General features: G+C 38.0%; 1 protein-coding gene across 1 annotated transcript in view; it reads right to left on the minus strand.

Annotated features, from left to right (window-relative positions):
- Positions 1-4,393: 4,393 nt before the first annotated feature.
- The window catches only part of TTC6 (tetratricopeptide repeat domain 6), a 192,253-nt gene continuing 173,866 nt past the window's right edge, over positions 4,394-22,780 (minus strand). The window contains exons 28-32 of the mRNA XM_057724891.1: positions 19,849-20,059; positions 16,983-17,135; positions 15,976-16,146; positions 4,958-5,183; positions 4,394-4,530 (exon numbers count right to left, since the gene is read on the minus strand). Coding sequence (XP_057580874.1) covers positions 4,394-4,530; positions 4,958-5,183; positions 15,976-16,146; positions 16,983-17,135; positions 19,849-20,059 — 898 coding nt within the window. The remainder of the gene's footprint in view (positions 4,531-4,957; positions 5,184-15,975; positions 16,147-16,982; positions 17,136-19,848; positions 20,060-22,780) is intronic.

The following is a 22,780-nucleotide window of genomic DNA, read 5'->3' on the forward strand; positions in this document are numbered from 1 at the left end:
GCACCAGTTCAGCAGATAGAGCCATGAACATGTATATAAATGTTTGCACTCTGACCATTCCCTACCCCAATTTTAGCTTCAGTATACACCACGCCCCCTTGATTTCCGCAAGATTTCTTTTTTAAAAAAGGAATAATTAAAAATTTGTTATAGTCTTATTCACTATACTTGATTGGGTTACAGCTTGATTATGTGATAGCATCATCCAATTACAAAAATTACAATGATTAGCTTAAGATGTCAATACATCATGATTTCAGACATTTCACCCTTATCACCTTGACAGTGTTGTTTTTAAGCTACCTACCTGTTATTTTTACATCAGACTGATCTCATTCATTAGATCTTGGTTTTTCCTAATTTCATTTTCTAAGGTATTCATCTTATAGTTCTAAGGGTGCCGTGTGTGTGTGTGTGTGTGTAAGTTAGGCATTGTGAAAGCTATGTGGATGCTAAGAACCTCTCTACTCATGGGAGATATTAAATAAGAATAGCACTGAGGATGCATGCTGTCATTGCTTTGACCTTTGAAGAGTCTGTGCCTAGAATCTCACAGGATGCTCACTTTATCAGAGAAATAAATAGTAAAACATAATGTCTGTAGTGTGTTGGGTCATAATGCCCTGCATCATAAGTGTCCAGACCTGCATTTTATTTAAGTAAATTCATCAAATATTTATGAAGCACGAGCTATGTGCCAGGAACTGTGAATCCTTGCCCTCAAAGTTTCTAGTCTAGTGGGGGAGATAGTCATTAAACAAGGATATACAGATATGAAGGGTGTTCCAAAAGAGTAGATAGCAGTGCTGTGGACGTGTAGAGGGAAAAGATCTAAGCCACCCTCCTAGGGAAAGGAAGAAATCTCTTCCTGAGAATAAATTGGCCAGGCAAAGATGGGTGAAGAGAAGACATGTTGAACATTGGGATCTCATGATAGATGGTCAAAGTGCCTGTTATTTTTGGAAACCAGTGATTCTCAGACATTGACTAACAAAACATAAAAATATGCCACTGGAGAACTTCTGGGAGTGAGATCTTGTTATAACACACTAAGAAAGTAGACTGAGACTCTCAAAGCTCAAGGATATTGCTTCTAGCTCCAAGCTGCCTGTCCATGCACAAATCAGCTTCTGTTCTCGTTCATTCAGGAGGCGTGATACGTTTTCCCCTCCATCAATGTGATTTCTCGTCCAGTTACATCCATCTAGCAGTGACACTAAGAGTACAATGTTTCCTAAAATGTGTTATGAGGAACACAGGTATAAAAAGATTACTTTGCGTAGAACAAGGACAAACTTATCAATAGTGATGCATTTATTTTTACAAATTCCCTCTTTCTAAATAAATTCAATTAATACTAGCAAGTCAACTTAAAGAAATATATTGTATAAATAAAAATGAAACTAAGTTTGGATAACATCATTATACTAGGGGTGCTCTAAACCGATTATTTAACCTTTCTGTACCTCATATTTTTCTTCTGTAAAATGGAAGAATAAGATTTCCCTCAAGTATAATGGTGAAATGAAAATGTCCTTAAGCTATAGGTGAGCTTCTGGTACTTAGTAGATTTTTAGCAAATGAAGGTTTCCTTTTTCTTCCCTTTCTTGCTGTCTACATGCTGACCTTCCTACTGTCATTCCTATCTGGCCTGTACTATTAAAGATAAAATGTAAAATGTTGCCCATTGACTATATTTCATATTAAAAGCTCAAGAAACTCTTACTGCTATCACACATTACCTAAGGCTAGGCTAGATATGTAGATACGCAGACACAGACATAAATAAATACACTCACATGCCAGTACAAAAGAAGTGTTAAAGACTGGAAATCCTTTTTCTGCACTAATAGGCAGACAGAGAGCGTTAATGTCATTATGATAAAGATTATTTAATAGACTATGAGTTTATCTTGTTTCACTTCTCTCTAGGTGAAAAGAAGTAGGAGGAGCAGAGGCTTTTAAACTAGAATAGAGGCTGACTTTCAGCTCCACCATCGACCAGCTGTGCCACACTGATCATATAACTTGACCCTTCTGAGCCTCAGTTTCCTCATCTAATGATACCTGCTACCTTGCAAGGCATGAGTCAAAAAGTAAGACAATGAATGCGAGGCATAGAATGCCACACCTTGCCTGGTCTGGCTTAACCTATGTGTGGACTGAAAGAAAGGCCCCAGGTGGCAAGCTGCAGGTTCGTGCAGGAGGCTGGGGGTCAGTACAGACAGAAGCTGTGGGTACCCAGGGGAAGCAGACCTGGGGACGTGTAGCATTTGGCACATTAGATATGATTTGCTCCATTACATTATCATGGCCCTTGGTTTGTATCATTTCTGCCTCATGTTACCAGCATTTGTGTGTAAACAGGAAAAAAAATATTAAATTACTAATAGTCCTAGCCTGGGTTGTCCCAGAAAGCAGAGCCAGAGGCAAATGTTTCTGGGCAATGACTTTATCGAGTGCAAACCTAGGGGACTTCCCTGGTGACACAGTGGTTAAGAATCCACCTGCCAATGCAGGGGACATGGGTTCAATAGCAGCTCCTGGAAGCTCCCACATGATGCGGAGCAGCTAAGCCCCTGGGCCACAACTACTGAGCCTGCACTCTAGAGCCCAAGTGTCACAATTACTGAGCCTGTACTCCACAACTGCTGAAGCCTGCTCGCCTAGAGCCCATGCACCGCAACAAGAGAAACCACTGCACTGAGGCGCCTGTGCACCACAACAAAGGGTAACCCTGACTCACTGCAACTACAGAGAAAAGCTCGTATGCAGCAACGAAGACCCAATACAATTGAAAATAATTAATTAATTAATTAATTAATTGAAGAAAAAGAAAAAGAAGTGCAAACCCAAAGAAGCAGGAGCAGTAACAAAAGGGAGCAAAGCAGGGAAGCCAAAAGCACCAGCACAAAAGGCTGGCCACCAGTAAGTGTGAACTGATTGTTTAATCTTCAGGGATGATCCTGCAGGAGGCTGTATGACCGGAGTATCTCAGGGCACTCCACCAAGAGATGGAAAAGAGCCAATTCACTAGTTCCTTTCTCTCATCATCGAAAGTTCATTTGACAGGGACTTGGGTCTCCTGCACATCTGCCAGGCATGTGGCCAGGCACTGCCACAGCAGGCGACATCTTATCTTTAACAGAGATGCCCCAGGGCTGTAGGTGAGAGAATGTGTGGCTAGGGCACGAGATGAGGGTCTGTCTGTGGGTGCACGACATCTGCGGCCAGGCTGGGACTAAAGGATCTGGAGACAAGAGAGAACAAGAGGATTCCGAAGAGGCCTATTAAAGATGTCTAGGTCACCAACTGAAATAACTCACGAGGCATGACCCAATCCTCATGTGGACCAACATACGATGCCAAGAAAACTACCCTGAAAGAGTGTGAAGCATCCCCACAGCGGCTTACAGATTTAAACCGATTTTCTATTGTGAAAATCTGGTAAATTAAGCTGAAAACAAAGGAAACTGAGTAGATGGGCGTGTTTTTTCCACAATGCCTCACCTCAGTGAAAGCAGGTCTCTGAGAAGCTGGAGATGCACTAGAAGAATGAAACGAAGAAGGAAAATAAACTTCAGTGAAGCAAATCCGAATGAGTTTACAAGTCAGGAAACCTTGTTACTATCAGTGAGATAAAGGAAAGGGGTTCTCTGGTTAACTGAAGAGATACACTATTAAGAATTTTTAGCTGTTTTGATGTATATCGACTTGTCAAGTTCTATGAGGCACTAATTATAAATTTATGCAGATTTTTTATATACATTTATGAAATTTGCATTAAAGAGGCAGAGTCATCTCAAGGAAAGGGGATGCTCAGAATCTTTACAGGTGCTGTCCTGGAAGGGAGGCAACCTGAAAAAGAGAAACGTGTTTATCTGTTGGAAAAACATGAGTAGCAGGAAGAATACAGACGTGTAGATATTGTTCAAAGGAGGAGAGAGGTGCTTGATTTCGATTTCTTTATAGTCATCAGCCCTCTATTTTTTTTTAATCTGGATACTGTTGATTACATTTAGGTACTGATGAAAAGGCCAATGACACTTTTTCTAAAATCATGCAGTATTATTTTAAAAGGAATTATTTTACTTTAAAAAAACATTTTGTGTTATTATGTCCCTTGAGATACATTCTCATTTAAATTCTACACCCTGTGAAGAAATTCAGTTATTGAGTTGTTCCAAATCTGCAGAAAATGATCTAAAAGTTTTATAATTAATATATAGCAAAAAAAAAGGTGTTGTTAAAATGCATTAAAGAATTATATAAGAGACTAAACATAAAGAATACAACAATGAAGATGGTGCAAAGTTTTTTTAAAGCAACAAATACATTTGAATTTCTGGAAGAACAGCTGTATAAATTGCTACAGAATCCATGGTCAATGTACTCATACCACTGAGGTATGTTCCTGAAGATCAAGTGCTTGGTTATAGTCAGCCATAGCTTCCTCAATCAGACCTATTTTACCACGAACTTCTGCTCTAAGATTATACACTAGAGCATCATTAGGTTTCAAAGACAAAGCTGTAAAAGAAAAAAATTTCAAGATATGTTATATGTTAGCACTCAAAAAGACTCTCACTTTTTAAAATAAAAATTTTATAAGAACCTTAGTATTATCTACTTGAAAACATTTTTCCTCATATGTACCTAATTATTTAGTTAAATTTAAAATATTGAACCTTTCTAAGAAAATTAACTCAGGGAAACACAGTACAATGTCTTTTTGGAAAGGCTGCCAATGTTTATGCATGGTTTCCCTAATAATTTTCTATGTCTTAGCTTACCAATGCTGTAAGTTATTACATGAAGGAATCCATATTGATTACATTAAAGATATGATACATAAGTTTATCTAGGCAAATAGACCTCATGATTTCTTCTTTTGTCATCTAAAAACAAACAAATCAACCATTGTAATCTTACTCAAAAAATTACCAAAAAAAAATACCTTTACTTAGGTCTTCTTCAGCTAGTTCATATTGCTTTAAACAACAGTAGAAGTAGGCTCTGTTAAAATATACTGCAGCCCAAAATGGACAGCTTTCAACTACAGATGAAAAATCTTCTTTCGCTTCTTCATATCTCTTTAATATTGTATTTACAATAGCTCGATTCATGGTAGCATACTCATTTTCTGGATCAAACTTTAAAGCCTTTGAGAAGTAGTCACCAGCCTATAAAAATGTGAAGATAATGATACTCTGAATACATTTTAATTGGTAGCTATACAGCAATTTGAAACACTTTTCATATAAAACTAAGGCCAGTGGCACACTGAGGGGATAGTGGAAGCATTTCACCCCAGATACAGATGATAAGGAGGTGCAGTATTTGTAGAGAATGTAAAAGACGGTAATAAAACCAACCAATAGTTGGTCTGCTCTTTGTTATCACCATGCACCAGGAGTCTTAGACAGTGTCAAGGATCAAATACACTCTGCTGAGGTGAGATATTCCACTACCACCTCCCCCTTACCACCACACACAAATCTCACATCCCTGTCCAGCACTAGAAAAAGGTAAAATATAAGTTAGAAAAGAAGGTCACACAGGAAGATAAAATATAAGTTAGAAAATTAACATTTTTCACCTAAGGAGGTAAAAGACCTATACTCAGAAAACTATACGACACTCATGAAAGAAATCAAAGATGACACAAACAGATGGAGAGATATACTTTGTACTTGGATTGGAAGAATCAACATTGTGAAAATGACTGTACTACCCAAAGCAATCTACAAATTGAATGCAATCCCTATCAAATTACCAATGGCACTTTTTACAGAACTAGAACAAAAAATCCTAAAATCTGTATGGAGACACAAAAGACCCCGAATAGCCAAAGCAATCTTGAGGGAAAAAATGGAGCTGGATGAATCAGACTCCCTGATGTCACACTATACTACAAGGCTACAGTCATCAAGGCTATGGTACTAGCACCAAAACAGAACTATAGATCAATGGAACAGGATAGAAAGCCCAGAGATAAATTATGGTCAACTAATCTATGACAAAGGAGCCAAGGATATACAATGGAGAAAAGGCAGCCTCTTCATTAAGTGGTGCTGGGGAAATTGGACAGCTACATGTAAAAGAATGAAATTAGGACACTCCCTAACACCACACACAAAAATAAACTCAAAATAGATTGAAGACCTAAATGTAAGGCCAGACACTATAAAATTCTTAGAGAAAAACATAGGAAGAATACTCTATGACATAAATCACAGCAAGATCTTTATTGACCCACATCCTACAGTAATGGAAATAAAAACAAAAATAAATAAGTGGGACCTAATGAAACTTTCTGCACAGCAAAGGAAACTATAAACAAGACAAAAAGACAACCATCAGAACGGGAGAAGATATTTGCAAGTGAACCAACAGACAAAGGATTAATCTCCAAAATATATACACAGTTCATCCAGCTCAATATCAAAAACACAAACAACCCAATCAAAAAATGGGCAGAAGACCTAAATAGGCATTTCTCCAAAGAAGACATATGGATGGCCAAGAGGCACATGAAAAGCTGCTCAATATCACTAATTCTTAGAGAAATGCAAATCAAAACGACAATGAGGTATCACCTCACACCAGTTAGAATGGGCATCATCAGAAAATTGACAAGCAGTAAATGCTGGAGAGGGTGTGGAGAAAAGGGAACGCTCTTGCAGTGTTGGTGGAAATGTAAACTGATATAGCCACTATAGAGAACAGTATGGAGGTTCCTTAAAAAACTAAAAATGGAATTACCATATGACCCAGCAATCCCACTACTGGGCATATACCCAGAGAAAACCAGAATTCAAAAAGACACATGCACCCCAATGTTCATTGCAGCATTATTTACAATAGCCAGGTCATGGAAGCAACCTAAATGTCCATCAACAGATGAATGGATAAAGAAGATATGGTTCATATATACAATGGAACATGACTCATCCATAAAAAGGAACGAAATTGGGACATTTGCAGAGCCATGGATGGACCTAGAGACTGTCATACAGAGTGAAGTGAGTCAGAAAGAGAAAAACAAATATCGTATATTAACACATATGCAGAATATAGAAAAAAGAGTACAGATCAACCAGTTTGCAAGGCAGAAATAGAGACACCAGATGTAGGGAACAAACATATGGACACCAAGTGGGGAAAGCAGCAGGGTAGGGGGTGGGGGTTGGGGTGGGATGAATTGGGAGATTGGGATTGCTATATACACATTACTAATGAGGAAAAAAATATCAAATTGTACACTTTAAATATTTGCAGTTTATTGTATGTCAATTGTATCCCAATAAAAGTTCTTAAAGAAAAAAAAGAAAATTAACATTTTTCATATAAAATCAGAGTAAGGGTGAAAGAGAAGTGAATTTTTTAAAATAAAGCTCTAAACCATGCCAAAAGAGATTAAAAACTCAGTTATACTCTGAAAAGCTATAAGGAAAGAAGAGAGAAGATAAAAATCAGCTTGTCAAGAAGATCAAAGACTCAAAGATCCCCACCTTTTTGGCACCAGGGACCGGTTTTATAAAAGACAATTTTTCCACAGAAGGTGGGGGAGGGAGGATGGTTCAGGCAGCAGCACAAGAGATGTGGAGGATAGTTCAGGTGGTCATGTGAGCAATGGGGAGCTATGGGAAGAGGCAGATGAAGTTTCACTTGCTCGCCCACCACTCACCTCCTGCTGTGCGGCCCAGTTCCCAACAGGCCGAGGACTGGCCCATGGCCAGGGGTTGGAGACCCCTGCTCTAGATGATTCACAGCTCATCATCAAGCTGGAAGGGACCCTTCAAAGCATGGTCCATAGACCAGTGATGGGGTCTTGACAAATCAGGTCAGAAAATCGTTAAAAACTGGTCCTTCACCACAAATAGCTTGAGATGCTGAATAGACATCCTATTACTCAAGGTAGGAATCTCTTCTCTAACTTTAGGATGGATGAAAATTTAGCTCCTACTTTAAAACTTCCCTAAAGGAAAAGTCATTTTTAACAATACAGCTTGCTTGGACTTCCCTGGTGGCGCAGTGGTTAAGACTCCACACTCCCAATGCAGGGGGCTGGGGTTCGATCCCTGGTCAGGGAACAAGATCTGAACATGCATGCTGCAACTGAGAGCTCACATGTTGCAACTAAGGAACCTACCTGCTGCAACTAAGGAGCCTGCCTGTCACAACTAAGACCCGGCATAACCAAATAAATAAATATTAAAAAAAAAAAATACAGCTTGCTGTCTCCAACTCCTTGCCACTCGATTTTTCCCCAGGACACCACAGTCTGGCTTCTATCTTACCTCCCACTAGTCCATGAAGTCTGCTCTTGCTAAGGCTGAAGATGTCATCAAGCCCAGCAGGCATTTTCTAGTCCTTTCCTTCCTTGGCATTTCTGTCACACAGACACTCTTGGTCTCTCCTTCCCTCTTAAAACTCTCTTAGTCCTTGCAACAGGGTGTCTCCCTGGTTTTCCTCCTACCTCTCTGATCATTTTCTGTCAGTCTTCTTCACAGAACTATTTTTCTCTATATTTCCCAGGGATTTGTTCTCAGTTTACTTCCACTGTGGGTGAAGTGAAACATTGACAGCTTGGTGGCCAGGAGCCCAGACCATGGGGCCGGATTTCTAGGTTCGAACCCTGGCTCCACCACTTATTAGCTCCACATCCTTGGGTGAGTAACTAAAACACTCTGACTTGATTTTTCTTATCTGTAAAATGGAGGCAACAAATCGAACTCTGCTTTCAGTGCCGCTATGAGGATTCAGTGAGCTCACAGGTAAAGTACTGAGAACAATTTGCAGAATGTAGTAAGGACTCAGTCAATAATTACTGATACATCTTTTTTTTTTTTTTTGCCAGTGTCTACAAATGGAGAGATGTCATAGCTCTTGGGCAATACTCCATGAATTTTACTGCCTGAGACTTTTGAGAAGCAATTAGATCAAGATTGTGTGACCCATCTCGACCCAGAATGCGAGCTATTCTCTGCTGTAGTTAAGGGCAATTTAAGGATCCCTTAGATGGCAGCAGAACTGACACCCCTCTGTTAAGAGCTTAAATTAAAGAGAATTCACTCCTGAACAGGAGGCTGGACTCACAGTCATTATAAATGAGGCAAAGGAATGACGAAGCAGAGCCAAGACTTCCTTGAAAAAGTAATTTGTTTCATTTTAATTAACCAGTAAATGATCAATAGAGACTACACAATTTTATATCACAAAAGCATGGCTTGCAATCAAGTAGGAGGAAATGCCTAACTCAACTAAAATAAATGAACTTAGTAAAACACAGCAGTATGACTAACTTTGAACAATGTAACTTTCTACTACAGCTTTGAAAATATATTACTTAGAAAATGAAAGCCTATAAATTTAATGAGGTTACTTGAAGAATAGGCGTACTAACTATGAAGTAATTAGAGGCCAAAGATGCCTATCACAACGAACAGCCTTGATTTAACAATTGGTCTAATGTCCTTATATCTGTAATTAATTAGAAAGCAGATCCACGTATTTTTTAAAAGTCACCTGTAGTTCATGATGCATGCATGTAGCTCATCCAAATGTGGTTTAAAACCATTAAGTCACTAACTAACCATCAACGAAGCCAGAACACATGTATGTTTTAACCCTCTAGAGATTATTTGGTTTGTTGAGGGACCCTTCCTCCTGGCCCTGTATCTTCTTTCCTTACAGTCAGAAACAAAGCGGGAGGGGGAGAATGGACAGGAAATAGAAGAATTTGCTCTACAAAAAGGATCAGAACATACCAAAACAGCTGAATAACTACTCTCGATGTCTGCTTGTTTCTGAAGGGAGCACATACTGTAAAGACCGAGTATCCAATATATCAAGACAGAGCACGGAATACATTTTAGATCAAATATTTGCCCGGCTGACGTGTCCCAGTTTGGGGGAAAAAGAGCCATACTTTCAAAAAAAAAAAAAAAAACAGATCAAAGATCTAACCAAATAGCTTTATATATGATGCCCATAGAGTGATGATTAAGGACAAATAAGTTTAAATGTGAAGGTCTCCCTCTCAGTCACCTTAAACAGTTTTAGAAACAGAAAACTGCCCTGGGCACTGTGTTTGTCTAAATCTCATTAACTAAGTTTACAATGCAGAGAAACATTGCCAAGACCCAGCCAGAGAGTGGTGTGAGCTTGAGGAAGTTTAAGGCAATTGACCCTGGTCTGTCAGCCTAGGAAAACATTAGCCTCCCAGCTGTCTGAGTTCTGAGCTATGACAAGCTTATTCATGCCTCACATAATAATACCTTTGATAAGTCTCTGTCCAAGCAGCTAGCTTCACCACTGAGGTCAACCAGCTTCATCACAGGGGTCAGCAAGCTAACTGATCTAACTTGGGAAAGAATTAAACTAAGGCAATGGCAGTAGAAACAGAACGGAAACGGCATATTTGAGAAAAAACTAAGAAGGAAAATTGAAAGGATTAGATGACTGATTAGATGAAGAATTTGAGGGAGAGAAAGTTATGATTGATGCTAACATTTTTTTACTCAGGTGATTCTATGGAATGACATCTTGAATTGAGACAGGGTTTATACAAAGAAGAGCTGGACGGGGCATAGAGGATATAGAGATTAATTCAGTTTTGGCTCTAATGCACTGGGAAAATATCCAGTTTTAGCAACTGGTGATAAATATGGGTTAGAAGCTCAGAAGAAAGATAGAGGCTGACATGTAGTATAAGCCATGGGTATAGGTGGGCTTACTGAGTAAGGAAATGTAGAGAGAAGAGAAAGAAGTGTGATTCCTGGCATTAAAGAGCTTAACTGGAATGAGGAGATAAGAGATTAACACAGAGAAACAATTGTGGAGTGACAGAAAGCCGTACTGAATCTGTATAGAAAGAATTATATCCAAAGCAGCATAGAATCAAGATCTCACTTTAAATTTAACCACAAACCTCATATGAGAACTTAAAGTTGTCTAGTAATCCTACTCTACTTCCTAGAATGTTCACCCTACCACTCTCTAAAATGATTATTTTATGTTTTCTCTTTTCTCTTCAAAACTCCTGGCCGTGCTATCCTCCTTTTTACCTGCCCACCCTCACTCTTAACTGGTAACTGATACTGATATTCCTTGAAAAAATATATAATCAATAAAGAGAAATACTTACTATCAAAGTCTACCTATTTACATCCAGCTGTGTCCCAACTTTCTGCCTTCCCTCATGACATAATCGATAGTGTGTCCTGTTCCCTTCAAAGGCCACCCCTGGAACCTCCGAACTTTAGCCCCATCAAATCCTCAAAGATTTGGATCTTAATTATCCCTGCCTCTATCTCTTGCACCAATAATTTCTCCCTTTCTACTAGATCCTTTCATTAACGTAGGAGCGTGAATCAAGATCCCTCGTATTTTAAAAAATTAAAAATAAGAACGACTTACTCCACACTAGCCGTCACCTCCATTTCACTACTTCTCTTCACAGAAGACTTTCTTGAACTAGCTGGGCTGCCTCTAATTTTTCACCTCACATTTTCTCCATGAACCTTTCCACTCAAGGCTCTGATGCCATTGTGACTCCAAGAATGTTCTTGCCAGAGTCATCAGTGACTTTCTCCATCCTCCTTTTCCTTGACTTCTCAGCAGCATTTGACACAGGACACATTTCCCTTCTTAAAACAATTTACTCTTGAGTTGATATCATGCTCCCCTGCTTTTCTTCCCGTCATCCTGGCTAGACACTCCCGTCTCAGTCTACACTTTAGCATCTCCTCTCTGCTTCACTTCTAAACATTGGTGTAGCCCCAGGGCTTGTTCCTTAAACCCCTTCTCTTCACCTCTACTATCCACCCAGGCAATCTCACATAGTCCCACAAGTATGCTAATACTGATATAATAATGCTTACATGAGATGGTATCAGATGTTTATCATGAATAATATATTCTTATGTATTTTCTATTTCTTCCTCCAATAAAATGTAAGCTACATCATAAAAGAAATTTTCCTTATCTTGCTTCGCTCTGTATCCTCAGGGTCTTTGTAATTCCTAGCACATGGCAGATACCTTATAAATATAAGGAGACTGAAAGAATGAAGTGCTAAGTGGAGTCAGGAAATATCTGCTCAACTTTTCCAGCAAAATACATTCAGGAACTGTAGGCTCTTGGCAGACAAATGTGCCCCCAAGATCATTTTTAAGGGGTATGGTGACAGTATTGGGTGGTAGAGGGGAATAAAGAGGTTATAAACCTCAGAAAATGGAAGCAATAAAAACAACTTTTTAAAATGAGTATGTTATCTAAGAAGCAAAGGCTGTGAAAAGTTCCAAGAAACACAGAACTTATGTTACAAGCCTTCCCAAACCAGGTTCAGCTAGAAAGGACATACTGTAAAGTCCTCTGCAATAGCATCAAGGCAGCTCAACTTGGAGAGTTACCACAGCTTTTCACCTTGTTTCCCACAAGAATCCCTGCTACTAATCCAGGCGGAAAAAATTCTCTCTTTCAAATGTGGGCAATAGAATAGTAATTTGCCTGCTTTCACTGTAAAAACAAAGATAAAAAATTATTAACAGCTTAATTTTTGGAAAGTTAATAAAAAACTGGCCAGAAAAAAGGTATTGCTACAACATTGATAAAAATTATAACATAACATTATAAAATGAAGTAGAAAAAATTAAGAAACTGCATTTAAGAAATAAATAAATAGGGACTTCCTAGGTGGCGCAGTGGTTAAGAATCCGCCTGTCAATTCAGGGGACATGGGTTTGATTCCTGCTCCAGGAAGGTCCCACATGCCATGGAGCAACTAAGCCCATGCGCCACAACTATTGAGTCCATGTGCCACAACTACTGAAGCCCACTCACCCAGAGCCCATGCTCTGCAACAAGAGAAGCCATGGCAATGAGAAGCCTGTGCACCACAATGAAGAGTAGCCCCCACTCGCCACAACTAGAGAGAGCCTGCATGCAGCAACGAAGACCCAACACAGCCAATAAATAAATAAATAACAAAATTTTTTTTAGAAAGAAATAAATAAATAATAAAGGAACTTAGAAAAGAGGTGGCCAGGAAGACAAGTCATGGAAATGGGAGGCAACTAGAAAAAATTTTAAAGAAATCTGAATTATAAGGTCCACAAGGGAATAACAGATAGAAAACACAGCAAAGATTTAGAAGAGAGATGCAAAACAAAATGAAACAGAAATTGAGATAAAAAACACTTGAATAAAATAATCGTCATGTAAACATCAAAATAGGTCCTATTTATAATAAATGGTATTCATTCCCAATGAAAAAAATCAAAACAATGAAACAGAAAAAATTTTACACTGAATTCAACAAAGATTTTCTGAAATCTAAATATTGAAAATGCATTCTGAAATGAATTTGGAGATTGGAATTGATATATATACACTAATATGTAGAAAATAGATAACTAATGAGAACCTGCTGTATAGCACAGGGAACTCCACTTCGCTGTACAGTAGAAACTAACACAGCATTGTAACACAACTATACCCCAATAAAAGTAAAAAAATTTAAAAATAGAAAACAAGAAAATGAACACTCTGTACTTGATAACTTTGACCCCGAAAGGTCAACTCTAACACATAACACCGAAACTTTCAACTTTAAAAAATAAAACAAAACCAAATAAAAAAAACCCTTTGATTACTATGACAAAAAGAAGTCACCAGTAACAAAAATCAGGTTTGCATTAGGCTTTTGACACCAACCATAGATGACACCAAAAAATAGTGAAGCAACACTTACAAAACACTCAAGGAAAGAAAAAGTGAGTCAAGGATTCTAAACCCAGACATGCTGTCTTAAGATATAAAGGCTGCAGGCTAACAGCTGTGAACATGAAACAATTCAAGGAATTATTTTCATGAACCCTTTCTCAGGACTCTACCAGAAGACTAATTTCGGACCACCAAGAAATGATTGGTTAGAAGGGCAACTTTGACAAAAAGCCTGGTGATGAGAATTAAATATATTTAACTGAAGAATTAAGACTAAAACATGAAATAAGGGTAACAAAATAGTATGCAAATATTAAATCCTCAGGCAGTGTAGGATTAACGAAACACAACAAAATGGGAAAATACAGAGAGTGGAAAACAAGCTGACATGGCAGGCTGACAGGATAAGCTCAAGCATATTTAAGGGTATAAATATAAACATTTTTTAAAAGAGAACACTATTAACTAAAATTGACTAATAGATGAGAGGGAGAAGTAAGGGAGGAAGAGATTAACGGGTCATTTTATTGTTTTTCATAGCAGAGAAACCAAAGAAATAAGGAAGTAAGGGGTACAAAGGTATTTTTACAAAAGTAGTCTCTAACACAAAACTGTAAACCTTCCTAAATACTAGAAAAACTCTGAACTTTTTAAATAAAACAGACCACAGAATATTTTAAATACATATAAACAGAAAATATGACATAAAATGACGGAACTAAGACCAAACATGCTAACCATGCCAAAATGTTAATGGGATATAACCCACTTATTAAAAGATAAATATTTTCAAATTGTCATCTAAAACAAAATCCCATTCTACACTGCATAAAAGAGACACAGCTAAAACAAAGGATTCTAAACACTGAAAATGAAAGGAAGGACAAAGGACTATCTGGCAAAAGCAAACCAAGTGAAATCAGAGGTCAGGATCTTCATATCAGATAAAGGAAAATTTACGCCAAAGAGAAACAGAGAAGAACATTTGTAAAGTTGAAGACTACAATTCACAATGCATATGTAATATGTATGAATATCTATACATGAAATAGTGTAGCAATAATTTTCATAAAGCAGAAATTACAGATATGTAAAGAAAACTGTATAGGGCCACACTAGTATAGGATACTTGGATAAACCTTTCTCTGTCCAAGATGAATCAAATGAAAAAAAAAAAAAAAAGCATGGAAATAGACTAATAAAAATGTAATTAATAAGGTGGATATACATATATTTTAATGCTATATCCTAATGATAGAAACTCTTCTTTGGAAAGACCCCAGGAATATTAGAGAAAAAAAAAGTTGCAATATATTAGACCACATTAAAACTCAATAACTTCTAATTTTAGGACATACAAAAGCCCTTCATCCTGTACATTTTAAGTGCTCTATTAATTTGTTCTTTAGTCAAAGGGGAATTTCCAGTGCAACATTTTGGGAAAACAAAAATAAAAACATTAAAGACCAAAATACAGGGGAATACTGCTGAAAACAGTACTTGGGGAAAAGACATAACCTTAAAAACTTATCACAATGTAAATGAAAGGGCGACAGTAAACGGATTAAGCTTCCAACTCAAAAAAGATAGACAAAGAATAAAATTAAATTGAAGGTAAAGAACAAAAGAGTGAATACAGATTTATAAAAAACACAAATAAAATAGAGTCCGAGTCATGTAATGCATTACAGTTCAAATAAAATAAATTCAAAATATAAAAAAAACCATCTAATAACCCAACACTTTCATTTCAGCTGTTAGGAACTGAGGTCCAAAAAGATTAAGTTGTCATAAAAATCAGAACTAACATATATATCTCCTTACTCCCAGTCAAGCGCTCAGGTGACTGAAACTTAGAAAAGGTAGAAATGAAGATGAGTTAGAGGATCGCATCGTGAAAGAGAAACTGGAAGGAAGTCTGCGATTTGGCTAAGTGGGGGCAAAGAGCAGAGGATTCCAGGCTGGAAGCTGATGACCGTGGATAGCGAGGCGACTGCCGCCACTCAGAGAACTCCAAAACAATGTGTTCTGGACAAGCATTGACTGGCTGATGATAATGCAGAGACTAGATCCATAGAGGTGTAAACAATTAATAAGTAATTATAAATATTTTTATGAAAGAAAAAAATTTTTAAAGAGCTAATCAATAATTAGCCTGAGATATAAGGATTTCATTTCCATGCTATATATAACAAAGAAAGCGTATAGTGTCAAATAGAAAATGTTAAGGAAAACTCACATTACCTGGGAAAACTGCCGGTGGTGAAAGTAGATATTTCCTGCGTTAAAGTAAGCTAGCGAGTATGTGGGGTTTAGAGAAATTGCTGCTTGATAGTCTCTCATTGCGTTCTGTTGTTGGCCCATAAACTCGTGAATCACACCACGATTTGTTAAGAATTCTGCTGTAGTATTGATCTGCAAATATAATAGAATGAGCATTTAGCATCTGGGAATAGTGCTTATCTCCAATTCGTGTCTGCAAAAATGGACATTATGAAATCTCTTTGTGGGAAACTAGTAATTTTATAGTGCAGGTGAAATCCCATTAGAGCAAATATTTTGAGAAATGACTCGGTATGAAGTTGGTTCAATGTCAACACTTTGTTGATTTGGTTGCAGTAAAACAAATAATCTTAGTACTTTACTCAGCTCCTTTGCAAAGAATAGATGCAAGGGGAGAAGCTTGTCTGTTTAGGTGTTAAGCTGGAGAAGAAATTAAATAGTTAACATGTTTATTTGTCCTATGGCGTAGCAATTATCTTCCAGGTCTTTCCTTTTTCTCACCTCAAAGATTACAACATCTACCCAAATCTACAGAAAAAGAACTTAAAATCTAGAAGAAAAAAGGCAGATTTTCTGTCACTGCATTTTTTTATTTGCCATTTACTCCAGAAGAAGCTGGGGATTTACATTGTTCTTTCTTTAGTTCCTTCAAACCCAGAACGTTATTTATTTTTTTTGCATTCATTTTTTATTACAAAACAATATTGATGTATCACGAAACTATAAACTTGCATTTACTGAGAGGAATTAACATTTATTAGGGATTTGTTTTTAAATTTTTAAAATGCATTTAGGTTATAAAATTGGTAAGCTATAATAACTCTCTACTCTAGGAAACTCCTGGGGAAAAATACAAATATTATTTTCTCTACAAGTCATTTTTAAAAAGGCAATAGAGAACGTCTTACTTGATCCTATTCACTGATGATGTTAATTTAATCCTAATGGTAATATAAGTGGATTTGTACCTTTATGGCAGCATTTATATCCTGAATTGCAGCAAAATTATCACCCATCTGAAGACAGACGACAGCTCTTCCTTCATAGGCGAGGTAGCTCTTTGGATCAATTTCTATGGCAATGGTAAAGTGGTTCCAAGCTTTCTGGAATTTTCCTTGGGCCTAAAATAATTTTCCATTTACATCAAGTAGGAAATTGTCCATATCATGACAAATGTTTATGATTCTAACTTAATCAAATAAAGCCTTTAGTAAGGGTATATTTATATTGTGCTAAATCTAAGATATTTTAAACAAGGAAGTAGGTGGTACTGTGAGTGCATTCAATTGATTGATTACCTCTGAGCATATATGCTGAAATTTTAATTAAGTGAAATAAATCTAATTGTCAGAGTCATCTCATATACCAGTCTTGAACAACATAAAATCTTGACCACCACGGGAAACACCAATGCTTCTGACAATCACTGCAAAATTTCCATTGAGCTCTGCACACACAAGCAGGAATTGTCTATTTACTTGGCATTGAATCTCCAGTTATACATACTACACATAATAAAGTAAATATGTGTTGAATAAGTAAATGAATAAACTAATGGTGTAAAACCTATTTGATAAAACTACCAAGCAGGTGTTTATACCAACCTTAGTGCCAACTGGAAAAAAAGACAGAAGGTCAGTAGAGGGACACTGTTAACAGAATGATGTCAGAGTATATCCTAGAGAAGACCAGTTGGCAACTAAATACCTCATCACAGGAAGACAGTAGGTTGATTAATTCAGCACAGTCCAGGGACTGTCCTTTATTCCTGTGGGCTCGAAAACCCAACCTGCCAGAATCTCAGAAGCTCTACGCTCACAAAAACCAAGCAGAGCCCAATAACTCTTGCATAAAACTAATAAGAAATATAACTTAGTTAACTAGACCCTGTTCTTTAACCAGTAAAGCTTCTCCCTCACAGTAAGTTATGTGGAAATCAACATTGTCATCACATGTTCATTTGATAAACAAGGAATTGAACTTGTCTGTTCCTGACAACGTCTGTTTTGCTCACTTTCATATCTCTAGTGCTTAGCGCATGGTATGGGAACCTGTTTCATATTTATCCAAAAAATAGTCAGTCTTCGCCCCAAACAGGATTTGATGGGCCTCTCTAACTCTCCTTTTCAGTCCTTCCTTTCCTGATTCAATTCTTCCTTATACTGATGTGTTTTTCAATTGTCCTTCAGGTTGATATATACCCAGTGAGATCTTCATAAAACACAAATCTGATGCCACTGCTCTGGTGAGTGATATTCACATTTTTAACTGACCTGGACCAGTTAAAATGACCTTCACCTCTAGTCATTACTCATTTCTGTAGTCTCATCCTACATCACTCTCCTCTTGTCCATAACATTCCATCCCCTTGAGCCCTCTGTCTCTTTCTCACAAGACTTTATAATGGGCTGCTCCCTCTCTCTGGAACACTGTGTTCTAAGCCCCAACTCCCACCCCTAATTACTAGTCTTTCACACCTCAATTTAAATGTTAATTTCTCAAAAAGCCTTCCTTCACCCCTAAAACAAAGCTGGGTTCCCTTGTTATAAGTTGTCCTAAAATCCATCCTTTTTCTTTGTTGCACTTATCATGAGTATAATTAAATAATTATTCATATGACTGCTTGATGCCAATCTCTCCAGTAGGTAGTAAACTCTAGAAGAAGAACCCAGTGATTTTGGTCACTGCTGTATGCCTAGGCCTAGATCAGTTCCTGTCTATACTAGGTGCTCAGTAAATGCTTGTCGAATGCATTGAATGATAATGTTAACACATTTCTTTTGACTGCAGTCAGCTCTAGCTGTTTTGGGAATCACCCTGTCTCTAAACTGACTGAAAATTTCTACTGTGATCAAGCAATGGCTAATTTTATGTTTAACTCTCAGAAGGCAATCTTATTTCCTTTATTAATCAGTTCTTGGGCATACCTCACTATAACCAACCCCACAACCACCTCAAATATTATTAGTCTTAGATCAGCCAAATTCACTTATTTTTAAATGAAAAAAAAAATTCAACTTTAATGACAGACTATTAACAGGAATTTCTGCAAATTATCATAATTTAAACATACTTTTGCTCATTGTTTAAATTTTTTAATATTGAAAGGGATAAAAAGATTACTCCTTTCCTTTTCATGGAAAATATAACACATCTAGCACTTTATTCCAAGAATATCACTACATCTTTAATTAGTGCAAATAGCTCAGTGAATATATGGGTCAGGTCAGAGTGTCCCAGAAATCACTCAGAGACCTGCTTGACAACACACAGAGCAACACTCTTCCAATGTGCTGGAAGGACAAATGCCTGGTCTCTTGCCTTCCAGTATGTTCGAATTCACTGCCATTTGAAAGATGACCTGAATTCAAAAGTCCCTATACAGTGGTTGTCTGCTCCATTGCATGGATCATGCGTTATTTATTCCCTTTAGCTTTTCACCAGTTTAATAGGACAAAACCTATGGAGCCCAGGTGTAAACTAGTGAAACAAATTTTAGCCACGTTCTTATCAGGCAAGTCTTAAAAGCTGTCTATAAGTGTGGTCAGTACAGGGGGTGAGGTAGAAAGAGGTGCAGGCATTAAGGAAACTCAAGTTCAGAAGATGCTCATCTTACTATGACACCAGGTCCCTGGGTATGCTCCCCAGGCAGGCTCCCTGTAACTCATCAAACCCCTGCTTCCCACTGCTGCTCTGGATACTAATAAGAAGGGAAAGGTAAAATGTTCTTTGCCAAAGAAATATCATGGATCCCAACCACCACTAAAAGGCCAAATATATTCTTTTTCTTATCCAAAAGGTGCTTTCATGATCCAAAATGTTATACAATATTACCTGCAAATTATAGCCTAAACAAATTCTGGCTTTTGTATAGACTGGATTAAAATGCAGTGCCTTCAGAAAGTCCTTCTGTGCTTGTTTGGTGGCCTTATCATGTCCATATTCCATGTAAGAATTTCCCCGTCCAATGTAAGCATCCAGAAAATGTGGATCAATTTTGACAGCCCAGGTAAAGAAATTGACAGCTTCTTCAAACTCTTTATTTCTGAAAATAAATTAAAATATTGATGCTTTCTGGTGAATAATCTAAATACTTTCCTGTATGTAACCTTCTCATAAAGAAAAGCATTGACTCTTAAAAAATACTTTAATTTTTATTATCATAAGAACTAATTGTGTAAGTCCATATAACCTAAGGAAGCCTGATGGATTCTTTAAAGGTTTTGGTAAAAGGAAAGATGGGAAGGTAAGAGCCATTCTTTTTAGCAGCAAATGTGGGACAATATGCTAGAGTTCTTCTGAATCATAAAAATCTGAGTGGCATTCTTGAACCTGTTTTTAATAGTTATCAGTGCCCACTATAGAAAAATATATGCTATTATTGATAAAATACACTTTTAAATCAGATTAAAATAAATTCATTGTTATATATTTAATATATCCTTTATAATGAAAGGAGCTAAATTTTTATCACATTGGGGTTCTTACTTCAGATCTTCTATAAAGGCAGCCTATTTCATTTAGGACACCAAGAGAGGAGGGAACAGAAAGAAGTAAAATGCATTTTGTTTATTAATTTGTGAATATATGGGACTAAATGATAACTCTGTCTCTCTATCTTCCTTAATTAGTCTCCTGTGGTGAGGAGAGTGTTGTTGAAGGGATCAAATATTTGTCCATGGGTATATAAAGTCACTTTTCCACTTCACATGCATATCTAATAATTATTTTTAATCTCACTTAATATGAGGAGTCCAGAATTTTTTTTAATAGCATGAAGCCACTAACATTGAGTAACTGCTTACTTTCCAGGTACTGTGCTAAGTGCTTTACATGCGCTATTTCACTTAACCCTTCCGACACTTCTGTAAGCTTGTTATAATTTTTTACATTTTATAGATTGAAAAAATATCATGGCTCAGAAAAGTTTGCACATAGTAAATAACAGAGTAAACAGCATGCTAAGGTTGCACAGGGCAAATATCTGGGATTCAAACTCAGGTGAGCCAGACTCCAAAATCCATGCTTTCCCATAGTCATCTCTACCCACATTCTTCGCCTTTAACATGCCTGTAGTTGGTGCACAAGAGCCAGTGAGCTAATATCTTAACAGTGTAGTCAGAAGAGAGCCTTGGAGTTCAAACCTAAGCCTGAACATAGAAATTAACACTAATTTTTCAAAATTGTTAGAAGGATCAAATGACAGCATGTGAAAAACCCTTAGCACAGAGGGTCCCAATAAAGATTATCATCTTCCTTCCATTATTTTCATTACTTCTCAAAAAGGTTTCAAAATTTAACAAGACACATCACTACTTTGCCAACTTTTCCTTTAAAAAATACACAGGGAGAAGGAAGATAGTGGTGAAGTAGAAGGACGTGGAATGCATCCCTCTCCACAGATGCATCAGGAATACACCAAAAGACACAATAATTCCCACAGAGAACCAGCTGAGCACCAGCAAATGACCTCGGGCACCAGAAAGGACTGCAAAGATCCTGACATAACTGGGTAGGACAGAGGGAAAAAAAAAAAAAGGAGAAAGAGGAGGAGAAGAAAGGAAAGGGAAGGGTCCCACACCCTGGGGTGGGGGGATCTGAAACAGAGGGGAGATTGCCAAATTCGGGGAAACGTCCCTTATCTGACGGGGAAACCCCTTCTCCAGTGGGGAATTTCCATGGGTCAGAAGGGAGACATTTGGGACTGTTCAAAGAGGGTGAAGCGGCTGAGCTGTGGCAGACGGGAAAGAGTGAGAAACACATGGAGTGTCTGCACCATGGCTTAGCATGTCTGGACTGAGACATCAGTTCACAGCTGAACAGGGGGTCTGGGAGCTGGAACATGGGAACCAGAGAATTGGTTCAGGGTGAAAAACATTGTTGGCAGTGGGAAGACGGACTGAGAGGACAGGAGGGAAGAAATCCGCAGTGGAGAGTGCCTACCACAGAAAGCTGGGTGGCCATGGTGGTGGCTCAATACTGCTGACTCACAAGCAAGGGGGAGGAGCTGTGGGTGTAGCTTCTCTCTTGGCACCTGCAACGGACAAAGGAAGGACACCTCTGGGCCTGGCTAATGCACTCAAGAATAACAAAGGCACCCGGGGTGGGGCTGGCCTAGAGTGCCTGCAGCCAAGAGCCAAAAGTCCACAGGGTGGCCCAGCTCTGGAGGCATTCTGTTTACACCTGAGCCACTGGTGTCCCTCTGCAACAGGCACTGCCATGGCCGACTGAGCTGCTATGACCGAGGCAGGGCGCCCAGGCGGAGTTGTGGTGAGGGGAGGAGCCACGGTTATAGTCACTCTCTCGGCCAGAGCCGCCAGCGTCCCTCTGCAACAGGCACCACCCGAGCCGCCTGAGCAGCTGCGACCCAGGCAGGGTGCCACTGCTCACTCACCCCCAGGGGAAGGAGCCACTATTGTACCCTCTCTCTCCCCACACACCGGTGCTTACAGATGAACAATAAAGGAAGCTCTGCTGGTCTCAGAGTAATACAAAAAACCCAAGGCAGCTAGAAGGACACTTACAGCTGAGACCCCAAGGAAACAGAAATATTAGTATTAATTCTATTGATCTGGTCCATTCTGGGGTCAGTTCTAGGTTTTTTTTTGTTTTCTGTTTTTTGTTTTTTTTATTACTTACGATCTTAGTCCTAAGGGATCTACACATTTTATAACATTTTTATTCTATTTTTATTTTTAGCCTTTTTATATATTTCTATTTCTAGCTAAGTTTTTTGTACTGCTCACTGTATCTCTCCTACCTTCTT

The sequence above is a fragment of the Hippopotamus amphibius genome, chromosome 2 (assembly GCF_030028045.1).
Source record: "Hippopotamus amphibius kiboko isolate mHipAmp2 chromosome 2, mHipAmp2.hap2, whole genome shotgun sequence".
Lineage (NCBI taxonomy): Eukaryota > Metazoa > Chordata > Mammalia > Artiodactyla > Hippopotamidae > Hippopotamus > Hippopotamus amphibius.